The 12449-nt window shown below is 39.6% G+C and overlaps 1 protein-coding gene across 10 annotated transcripts in view; it reads right to left on the reverse strand.

Moving 5' to 3' along the window:
• LOC117407249 (dystrophin-like) overlaps positions 1-12449 on the reverse strand; it is an 809654-nt gene that overhangs the window by 191032 nt on the left and 606173 nt on the right. For all 10 annotated transcript variants that reach the window (XM_059028873.1, XM_059028880.1, XM_059028876.1 and 7 more), the window contains 2 exons: positions 11151-11362; positions 6391-6545 (listed from right to left, as the gene is read on the reverse strand). In XM_059028873.1, coding sequence (XP_058884856.1) covers positions 6391-6545; positions 11151-11362 — 367 coding nt within the window. The remainder of the gene's footprint in view (positions 1-6390; positions 6546-11150; positions 11363-12449) is intronic.

Here is a 12449-nt window from a genome sequence, read left to right on the forward strand (position 1 = left end):
TCTTAGGATACAGCAGACGGTTAGACGTCAGAGGATCAAATAACATTCAAACGTGGTTCTCTGTCACTTCGCAAACACATTATCACCTGATTACGTTGGCCAATCAAAGTCTGATTATTGTGGCAATTGCTGGTGTAGTAACTACGAGCTTGATCAAAAACTAAATTTAAATATTTGCACGAAAATATAATATTTTTAGTGGATGAGGAACGGGGAGAAAACGTAAATCAGTTTATAAATATTCAACAGAATAAGACAGAGAGAATCATCCGTACAATCAAGACTGCTATTAAAGCTTATGTGTTTGATCGCCACACCGACTGGGATTTGTTTATACCGCACATCTGTTTTGCATTGCGAACAATGCCACACGCAAGCACTGGTAATACGCCTGCTTTCCTTTTATATGGCAGAGACTTATCTGTGCCACTGGACTTCCTTTTGAAACTCCCGCTACCAGCAGTGCCCACATCTTTAAAGATGTTGATTCTCTTGAAACAGCCTATAATCATGTCAGAGCAGTCCTTGCTGAGAGTCATAAGAAACAGAATTTTTTTTACGACAAGAAATGCAGAGTGGTGCACTTTAAACCAAACAATCTTGTTCATGTTAAGAAACACCATCGGTCTGACGAAGCGGTGCGTTTCACCTCCAAACTTGCTCCTATTAATGTTGGACCATATTGCATCAGACAAAAGCTCGCAGAAATAACCTACAGTTCCCTTTCAAGTCGAAAATAGCCATCAAGGTATGGGATATCGCCGTCAGGCAGTAGGAATTGGCTGAGCTTTATAGCAAAGCTGCTGATAGGCCTCTGCGCGAGCTGACTTTTAAGCCCCTTTTTGCCTCTTTTGCCTTCAGCCCTGTAGGACATTGAGCTGGTAAGTTTTTTCTCTGAGAAATTTGCATCACTGATTGTACTCGTCAGCCTTGAGCTTGAGAAGCTGGCTACCGCCCCTTCTCTGAGTTGATTTCAGTGTTCGCTCTACTGAGCATTATATATATAAATAATTTTATATATATTGTATTTCTCTTTCACGCTTTGCTTCGGCATTGCGTTCTTTCCGCGTTGGCTCTTGCCGTCCGTCTTTCTTACATATTAATATTTTTATTAATATTGTTATATATTTTTGTTATTTGGGTTTTTGGTATTGTCTATTCTCTCCCTTAGGTATAGAATACAGTTTAGAGGACACGTTGCGCGCCTGGCTAGGCTGCGCAATTTTTTGCATCCTCGGTCTCGCCTCGGCTAGACCCAGAGTGGAGCCTGCTGCTAGCAGCCACTCCAATAATACCACCCGCGGATTGTAACATCACACCGTGTGGTTGCTGTACGTCTGTAGCTACGCTACAAATATTTTTGCACTTAGTGAGGCTGCAGTTCCTCTAAAATAATTTCAGTTGCAGTGCAGGATCACTGAGGTGCACCTCAGAAAGGGCTATTTGGCGGCTACAGAGGCGATTAGACTGTCCAATGTGGCCAGCCTCCTCTCAGTTTATCAAGCGGCGCTGGTGAAATACCTCCCAGAATACCCTTCGGTGTCTCTAAGGGCAGAGTTGGGGCTAGTTGCTCAGCTCTTGGTGAAACTAGCCCAGCTGAACGCATGGGCTCAGGGCAGGAGTATTGCGTCCCTGGTGGTGGCCAGAAGACAGCTCTGGCTCTTGCAGGCAAGAGTCCAGGAGCCTGACAAAGCTCCTTTGTTAGATGCTCCTATCACACCAGGGCACACGTTTGGTCCAGCAGTGGAGGAGATGCTGCAACGCTCTGCTAAAGCCCGGGAGGCATCTCAGCAGATGGCGAAGATGTGGCCACATAAGCCCTTCCAGCCTAAACGCCCACAAGAGCACCAGTGGCGTAGAACACCACCGCAGCACCAGCCAAGCCCAGGGGGTACTAAGACCTCTCCCTCAAGTACAGCAACGCGCGGTCAACCTCCATTTGCAAGACCGCAGCGTGCAAGGTGGCGCCCTAGAGGAGGTGGCAGACAGCACCCTCGTGGCTCTGGCCAGGCCCCTCGCGAATGAGCACAGCCAAAACAGCCCTGAGAAACCCAGGCAGCTGTTGACCCACCCCACACTATCCCACAGCTCCAGTTCTGGCAACATTGCACCAACGACATCTGGGTGCACAAAACTATACTCACCGGGTACACCCTTCAGTTCTACAGAAGCTGTTAGATGAAGGGAAATCTCCCTCTACACTTAAGGTCTATTTAGCCGCCATATCGGCTTGCCATGTACGCATCGACAGTTTATCACCAGGTTGTCATTTTCTGGCATCTCAATTCCTAAAAGGCGCAAGACGCTTGCGACCTCCTAGGACGACCAGTTTACCGTCATGGAGCCTTGACGTGGTGCTAGAAGCCCTTACCAAGGCACCGTTCGAGCCTCTCCACAGTGTGGATCTGAAAAACGTATTTTTGCTATCAGTGGTATCAGCCAAACACGTGGGCGATTTACATGCACTATCAGTGCATTCATCATGTACTCGTTTCGCAGGGGACGGTTCTAAAGTCTCCATGTGTCCAAATCCGGCCTTTTTACCCAAGGTCATATACCCGTTTCATATGAACCAACCAGTCGAGTTGATGGCGTTCCATCCTCCTCCTTTTTCTTCCCCAGAGGAAGAATGGTTGCACATGCTCTGCCCCGTGCGGGCATTGAGGTGTTATATTGACCATACATCTACTGTGAGGCAAACGGAACAGCTGTTCATATGCCATGGTTCTAGGACTTTGGGTCAGCCATTGTCTAAACAACGCCTTTCCCATTGGATAGTGGATGCTATTAAATTAGCGTATGAGTCTGCAGGCCTTCCACCACCAGGGCAGTTGAAGGCGCATTCCACAAGGGGTATGGCGACATCCTGGGCCCTCTTTAGAGGGGTGCCGGTGTCTGACATTTGCGTTGCAGCCAGTTGGGCTACACCGCATACTTTTACGAGGTTTTACCGGTTGAATGTACTGGATTCCTCTGCTCCACTATTTGGAGCATCTGTTCTACACTCTATGATGCCTCAGGATGCAGACATATAGAGTGGTTGCTAATATGGTGTTGACTATATTTCCACCTTAGGACAGGTGTCATTGCTAGCATAGACGCTGAGGCACAGCTCTGCATATGCGCAGATGTGTTGCCTACGCAGTTGCGTTATGATGTAAGTCTGTCCTACTGCCGAGAATCCTCCCTCACGACGGCTTGGGTACACTGTTCCCATACCTTGGTTATTTTCAACTTGAAAGGGAACGATAGGTTGCAGATGCAACTCCGGTTCCCTGAAAGAGAAAATAACCATCAAGCCGCGAGGTCGCTCCGGAAACCTTCACGGCCTGAAGGAAAAGAGGAAGGGCGTTCTGCGCGCTGCGTAATGTAAGCTTCCAGGGGGGCGGGCTTACACGTCAGCTCGTGCAGAGGCCTATCGGCAGCTTTGCTATAAAGCTCAGCCAATTCCTACTGCCTGACGGCGATATCCCATGACTTGACGGTTATTTTCTCTTTCAGGGAACCGGCGTTGCATCCGCAACCTATCGTTTGATGAAGCTGCCTGATTGTAGATGCTGGAATCTACCATGTAGTAAATCTCATATCCCTACTGGACTTGGGATTCTGCAACTGAAGATTCTTCTCAATTGAGTCACCTTCTTGAGACACCCCCCAACTCCGCATGAGCTGGAAGAACAGCCTTCACAAATCGAGATCACTACGTTCTCTCATGTCTTTACTGAACAGCTTGATCAAACAAAGATGCATTCCATGTGACACATCAGAGACACTTGCCTCATGCTTCCCTACACGCAGACTTCCTGGATCCTGAGTCTAAGGGAGAAATAAATGATGACATGCCTGGTACTCCGGCACCTTATGGACTTTGTGTCAGGTGACAGCCAAGGATTACCCAAGACTGGTCCAAAACTGGTTGGACCCACCCTCATCACACAAATAATTTTTGATAGCCCAGACTGTGACCTTAACATTGCCGATATTCTTTACTTTGACAAAGAAAGTGTAAACAATAACTTTCTGTAGTTATGCATTACTTTTCTTTTTTGTATATATTTTCAGTGGCTATATGTATATATGTTGCACTTAGTTACTGTAATCTAAAAAGTAGTGACATAAGTAAGTTTATATTTGATACGTTGCTCTAGTTCTTCCTAAGCCATGATTGCTTTTCTATTTCGATGTTTGTTAAGCATTCACCGAGGACCATAATTACCTGAATTACATTTGTTTTGAAGCGGTCCGAGGACGAACCTTTTTCCACCAGGGGAGACCTGGTTAGAAACTAACAATATTGTGGTACTAGTGGTACTAGTCAGAAGGAATAGTACCTTTTGAAACTTGCTAGTCCTGATGTAAACCAAATGCCTAAGTTGGAATCAACAACAACAGTTGGGGTCCCTAAAAATAGGCTTACATTTTATTTTCCTAAAAAAGAAACACAGATGTAAATTTAGATTTAAAAAAATAATAATTTAACAAAGGCGCCTTGGTAAATGGTCCTACAGATCGATCAATCACCTCTTTGCACCTCGTTACTGTACTTGACACTGACAGCCCCAGATGGGATGACAGAGGAAAAAGAAATGTCTCAGCCGTGTCACCTTGCCGACCACGAAGCTCCACCTGAAATTGACACCGATGATACAAATAAAATGTTTATTTTATTGTTCATTACATGTGTCGCTATTTACAAAAATGTTGGCTGGCTTGTGGAGTTGGGGGTTACAGCCCGTGAGTGATTAGATAACTATGAAGTACTACCTACAATAATTAATGTACTCACATACACACACAGTCTTCACTAAAGTCCCAATTTAAAGACAGTATGTTTCACTCTAACCCTCAGGGTGAAACTGTTAACTAGGTGGCTACATTTTTAATTAGCAGGGAGAAAAAGCCTTCAGCAAGTACAGCAGAATCTGCCAGAACTGACCGATGATGAATCTCCTAGGTTGGATACTAATGAGAGCATAACAAATACAAAAGAAACAAGGGAACCGCAGATCTTTTCAAGAAAGCTGGGAGACTGTATTAATTGAGAGAAAAGTGTGTTTTAAAAAAGTAATTTCAGCTTCCGATCACTTAAAATATGCTGACGATAATGTAAACAACACTAAGCTACAGACCCCTTTGCTAATCACATCTTCAGTCCTTTTTTTTTCTTTTGTGGTGGGCGGGTTGCAACCTGATATAAATCTACACATTTTTGTAAAATGACTTTACACTTACTTCAAAGATGTAACGTGTTTCAGTAAATTCAAACACCCAATACACTTTGCATCCTGCGCAGAGGGAGAACACAAACATAAAATGTCATTAAGTGAGGTTGGCATTGCAGGGGAGATGAAGGGAGGTTTCAGTTCCGAGTGACTGTTTTGTAAATACAGGCCCAGTATGTCACTGTTGATTTTTGTTGCAGAATATTAAAACAATGAAGGAACTGTATTCCTTACAATAGCAGGTGTGACCCTCTGTAACAGGGGAGACGTGGACTGGCCGTCTGACGTATGCACGATGCTGCAGGAAGAGGGCGGCAACCCCGTGGGATCTGCCTGCCAGTCATGGCAGTGACACAGAGAGGTGGGGAAGAAGGTGTCTGGGCTTTCCCCCTCTCTGAGTGGCTGGGAGACGGGTCTTGGGGGGATTGCTGGTCCTATAAATTAATAGTTTGTTGTTTCCTCAGATCTGCCCCTTTAGACCTGTACAACGAGCTAGCGGTCGCGCTGCTCGGCAAGACCGCGGACGGACGGGAGAAAACTTCCACAAGGAATGTAAAGAAAAGAATTTAAAGAAATAGAGAGAAAGTGGGGAATCCTTGGGCAGACCCCGATATTGTTTTAAAGTAAGCTGAGGAAACAGCACAGTGTAGGACGGAGGCCCGGGTCGTACGGGTAGCGGCGACTGGGGGAAATCACACTGCAAAGTGCAGCACATTTATTTTGTAGTTTTCATTACTGTGTTTTATTTTCCCTGTTTCTTTTTGCCTTTTTGTTTTCATTATTTGCAGCACCTGCGAGTGCACCTGAACTGTACCGAGTACCCTGCCGTGGTATTCCCGTAGGTTCTGGATATCATAGTTGGTAGCCAGACCACGGACAACAGCGCCCTCTGCGGGCTAAAACAAATCAGTACAAATCATACAAACAAAAAAAAACAAAATAAAACTGAGCACCTGTGTGGTGTTTCGACTACACCTTCTGTCTCCTGTGTCAGTGAATACCCACACCCTTCCACACCCTCCTTTATACAGTATCTATCCTTGAATAACCCAAAAAAATGAACGCTCTGCTTGGTCTGCTACTTAGCACTTGTATATATTGTTGTTTATGCATTTTGGAAGCGGTCCTGTGGGATTGGAAAGGGAAGTCATGGCTGTAGAGTACTTACTTCTTATTAATGCTTGCCCAGGACTTATTCATGCTCTCTGTCATCAGATCGACTCTCCTGGTGTCGTCAGCAGAGTAGTCCCGCAGCAGCTTGCATGCAAGGTCGTTTGCCACATCTATGTTAATCTGCCACTGCCGGAGCTCCTTCACAAATTGCTGCAAAAAGCAGATTTTTTTACACAAGTCATTCATTCATTCAGTCAGTCACAATAAACCATAGAAAGAACAACTGGGGAATAAAAACATGCACACACAAGCACACACACATATTCCTTGAGTGGTATACAGGGAAATCCCTCATCTCATAATCTATGACAAGTCAGAGATTCTTTTAAATTATTTTACATATTCTGACTACAACCGTCACTTTAGTCCTTTGCTCACTGAAATCTATGCATTATATATATATATATATATATATATATATATATATATATATATATATATATATATATATATATATATATATATACACACACTGCTGTGCAAAAGTCTTAAACATGTTGCATTTTTCTACTCTGATGCATTATGAGCATGCACAATTTACTCAGTCTCCACTAGTGTTTTCTACTATCATAACAACCTTGACTTGCATAAAAAATGAAAAACATTGAGTGAAACATTTCATCACTCAATTTTCAAGGTGTGGTATCCGAAGCATAATCAGCAAGTATAGAGAAACATCATCTGTAATTTACAAACCTAGGACTGGAAGACCCAAAAAGCTGTCTAACAAGGATGAGCAACACTTGAAGATAATATCCTTAAGGAATAGAAAGAAGACAAGCGTTGGATTGACAACAGAACTGGCAGAAGGCACAGGTGTCATTGTCCATCAAATCAACAGTCCAAATCACCTTTTACATTTGTTCCATAGTCCAATTTATGTGTTCTTGTACATATTTTAGCCTTTTAGTCGTTCCCTTTTCTTAACAGAGGTATTCTTACTGCAGCACATCCTTTAAGTCCTGATTTCAAGAGTGACCTTCGTACTGTTGATTTGATGGACAACAACACCTGCCAGTTCTGTTGTCAATTCAATGCTTGTCTTCCTTCTGTTCCTTAAGGATATTATCTTCAAGTATTGCTCATCCTTGTTAGACAGCTTTTTGGATCTTCCAGTCCTGGGCTGGTCAATTACAGATGATGTTTATCTGTACTTGTTGATTATGCTTCGGATACCACACCTTGAAAATCGAGTGATGCAAGCTATTTCACTCAATGTTTTTCCTTCTTTATGCAAGTCAAGGTTGTTATAATAGTGGAAAACACTCGTGGAGGCTTGAGTAAATTGCTGATGCTCATAATGCATTAGAGTAGAAAAATGCAACATGTCTAAGACTTTTGCACAGCATATATATCCCTGCAATTCAGACTGAATCTGACAACTTTAACTAACAGCATCATCAAAAGTAAAGAGGATGTGACAGCCCCAAGTGTTGCTCCAGTCGCACAAATTCCTCCATTTATTATCTTTCGCAGAAATAAACAGCTGCATACAGTCAGGTATTCCTTCCAATACAGAACCGTGCTTTGGGATAAGTAAAAGAAAAAAGCATAATTATACAACGCCACATTAGATGTTATAATATATGATAAGCTGTATGGCTTGCAGCAATAACTTAAAAAAAAAATACATATCCATCTGCTTATTCAATTAGTGCCACCTACTGGAATTTTATAATACAAATGACAAACTAATGATTGTCATTACATGTTTATTACATTCTGTATTTGCTTACTTGCCAATTAAAGAAACATTTTATGGATACAACTGATTGTTCCCAGCAGCATACATATTAATGAAGTATTACTAAAATGGTTACAAAACTGATTGGAAAATTCATTTGAGGTGTTTTTTTTATTTTTTTTATTTGCTCTTGCTCTTCGTTTTGGTGAAGAAATATATTGTTTAAAAAGCTGAGGTCAGTTGATACTGTTGTATTGGTCAGTTCATTATAAAAGATACAGAGACTGGCATTACTTTGTTGTATTTTTGTGTTTTTGGCATTGCATTTATAAACTGCTGTTGAGATCGCCAGGCTGCCCTTGAAAAACAAGATACGCTATTCTATTCATGGATATATTTTAAATTAAGCAATTATTTGACAAATGAGAATACACCTCTAACCCTCTTAAAAAATAATTGAGAAAGGTTTTGTGAACTGAGCTTTAGCACTGTTTTAAGAAATGCTGTGTTAAAGTTCATTTTGATTATTATTTTATTGAACTTAAAACTTCATTTAATGAAACCCTTCTCATCTTCGATGCAAATGATTTATTGGTTTATTCTCATTTTTTCAAAGCACATTTGCCATCTCAAATAAACCACTATGATCATGATAGGACACAGCTATAACACACAAACAGTTATCAATAATTGCATTAAAAAAAATTACAGAAATAGAAAGTGATGTTTTAACTCAGCTGGTATTAGAAAGTGCAGTACATTTTAAAGTTAATTATGGTGTTCTTTAAATTAATGCTATTATTGACATTGTATTCCAGGAATGACAAAAAGGCACCTTACAGTAGACGCAAGAAGTAATTTAATAGCAAGTTCTAAGAAACACAAAGCATCGCTTAAACAAATGATCTGCAGTATTTAGTCCATAGAAAATAAAGTGGTATTAATCATTGCCACTACTTCAAATTGATAGTACTTAAATAGTTGCTGCTTACATGTCCCTATTTTTTTTAAATTAGAAGCATGGCATTGCAATTACTGTTTCATGGGCCATTCTATTAAGGACCCATTATTTTCTGTCTTACATGACTTAATGTAATGGATTTTTATAATTAAACTAATGACACACATTTTTTTGGGCCCCATTTCTTTCTGAGCTACATCTGAATAATCAAAACGTCATTGAAAGTGCTTCATTAACTTAATTTCATTATGACATTCCACCAAACGTTCCCTGAGACTTAGCCATGTCACCCCCTGAATTTACTGACTTTATTAAGGAGCTTTAACATTGTAATGCAAACATTCATTTCACTGCTCATGTTTATTTCTTTAATCAACAGACACTTGCAAAGTTATTAGTCTAGGTAATGAAAGTACTTAATTAAAAAAAAAAAAGTAAGAAAATGTGATTGGAGTATATTGTGTTGAGTAACTGTTCTAAAGTCATTTTAGTTGTTGTTTTATGAAGGACTAAAACAAAACTATGATCAGTTGATAATACCTTTATGATATTTGGCACGTAAAATGAAAAACATATTTATGTTTTATATTACAGATATTTCTTGAACCTTTATTTTTATTTTTAACATGAGAAAGACAATATAACAGATCACAGTAGTAATTACATTTAGTGTCAGTGTTGTTTTTTTTTAACAGAACGACATTATAGTATTTCTTCTGTTGTAAAATATTTTCTGCATGAGTCACAGACGCTGCAACAATGTATAATCCCCAAATTGTGGTGGCAAGGACAGCTTTCTTATATTTTCAATCAGTTCTGATTAAATATGAAAAATGCCAGTTAGTATGCCACAAAAGTCAGATACTGGTCTACATTACTAACATTACTGCACAATGTCCACATTATCCTTTTTTTTATTTTTATCTGATTTGGTTGCTCTACAGTGTTGGTCAACAAAATCGACCTGATGTGGACATGACTTTTTATAGAATGATAACGGTTCAGAAAAAACCCCCCCAAAAAACATTATAAAGTTTAAACAAGAGAATGTTGGAATAAGTGCTGTGGGTGTTCTATACATACTGTACATACCTACTCTTATTTACATTATGTAGATACGAGGATCTTGAATAACTGCTTTGTGTTCACTGGCCTATCTTGAGACACAGGCAGATCCGAGTACATTTTCAGAATACACCTTGTTTTGTTATTGTGTGTGAAGTGATCGTCAAAAGTGAAGGGCTTGACCTTACTTGTACGTTTGTCTTTGCTTTCCAAATCGCTCACTCAATCACTAGTCAGCAAAATGCTTGTCTCTTTTAATCAAGCAGATTTCTGCGTATACATAAATGTGCATTTCCTCAAAACTGAAGAAAAAAAACTTACTTGGGGGTTTAATTTATTCCACAAGAGTCTTTTGCTTGTTAAAGTATTCACATTTTATTTAGGTTTTTTTGGTACTTTTTCTCTGTTTGCTTCAGTGGGAAGCATTTAAGCATTAGAGACTGAAGGAGCAGAGGAGAGATTTTATTAGATTTGATTTATTGGGCTGACAGGACAAGGATCAAAATAAATAATGATACATTTGTTTTGTACTTAGTGAGGATTAGGCTTTATTCTGTACACGAGCCTGTTTTGCAGTTTACCGTTCGGATTAGACTCTTACCATTAGGCAATGCTGCATGCCGTTTTGTGGATATGCTCATTTTTTAAGATTTTTTAAGGCTGAGGGCATTTTTTCTGAGCTGTTGGTTTACTAACATTGTTATGACATATTGTTTATTTTTTGTTAATGGTTAATTTATATTTAGTTACCTTATTATATTCTTTTTATTTTATTTAATAATCCCATTTTGCAAAAAGTCTTTTACAGTTTGGTACTAATCTTGGAATACCTAATCTGACTTTAGGTAAAATGAGTGCTAATGAAACTAAAACCAGCGGTCTAAATGATGTAATTAAATGGGAGTTTATAATCCCTAAAAAACAAACTGAGCTAATATATATATATATATATATATATATATATATATATATATATATATATATATATATACAGTATATTACATCTATGAAGGAATAATAAACATATATAAAAAAACTTTCTTACCTTTAGATCTGCATTTTGCTTCTTCAGTGCCTCAACTGTATAAGATATTTCCTTCCATGACTCCAATTTGGCTTTGGCCTTCTCCAGCACCTGTTCGGCCTCCTGTTTCGCTTCAAGCCACTGACTCGAGTCCTTCAGCATCTCTTGAAGCTGCTGCCTTCGGCTCTGGAGCCGGCCCTGTACTTCCTCCCACTGGACCTGGATCTTATCTACTGCAGGATGAGAGACAAAAGCAGGGGAACTCTGATTTGAATCTATTCTTTCTTGTTTGACCAGGGTGAGAACCATTGAGATGTTCTTTTACCAAGGAGTCCCGGTAGACAGCACACCAAGTTCTGCACACACAACATCTACAACAAAATCAATAAAGAGTAGTACAGGAAGAAAGAAAATAATCAGGTAGTTCTGTCAAATGTCACTGTATAGTTTTGTTTTTATTGTAAATGTGTGTAAATTGAAAACAATGCTATTGCCATTTAAGCTTATAAAAAAACACTGCTGAGACACAGCTCTTTAAAACACAGATTTAATTATATTCATTTTGAAGATATTTTATTTGTATTTCACTTGACACCAAGGTAATTACTGGTGTGATGGCATTTACCTTTTTTATTATTATTTTTATTAAGCAGATTTTGCATCAATGTTTCAGGTTAACACAGCTGTTTTTCTTCCTCCTCATGCGGCTTCGTTAAATGTCATGCCCCAGAGCATTTAGTAAAGCAAGGCAGCAAAGTAATAGCACTGTTAACCACTTACAAAAGTGTAAAAATTGCCTTTATTAAACCAGGGAAATGGTAACGCCACAGTCTTACTCTAGTTGAGTGCTCCCAGGCAAAATTGTAATACCATAGGGACCTTTAGTTCATGGAGGATCATTTAAAACAAACACATCTCAGGTGTAGTTTATAATTGCATTATCTAAAATGTGTGTACTCTGTAAAAATTACATTTCCAAGGTTAATTTCCTTTCTTTATTTTTTTTTCTTACTGCTGTAATCTGCTGTATATAAAGAATGCTTTCGTAGGATACAACTAACACCTAAATAATGTGGATGGTGGCCCTCAAAAATCAGGACCTGGAATATCTGTCCTGGGGAAAAAAAAAGTCTTACATAAACGAGGCATCATTACAGGAAGTAAAATGGTTGTTTAATTTCTGTAAAATAAGGTCAACCGTAGTACAGTACGTACGTCAAGTAACAAGCATGTCAGTAATATACATGTACAAACGCTTATATCTCCAGAATCTGATACTCTCAGTAACCTATGTTAAATACCAAGTGGTTCTCCAGATAT

The sequence above is a fragment of the Acipenser ruthenus genome, chromosome 8 (genome assembly GCF_902713425.1).
Source record: "Acipenser ruthenus chromosome 8, fAciRut3.2 maternal haplotype, whole genome shotgun sequence".
NCBI lineage: Eukaryota > Metazoa > Chordata > Actinopteri > Acipenseriformes > Acipenseridae > Acipenser > Acipenser ruthenus.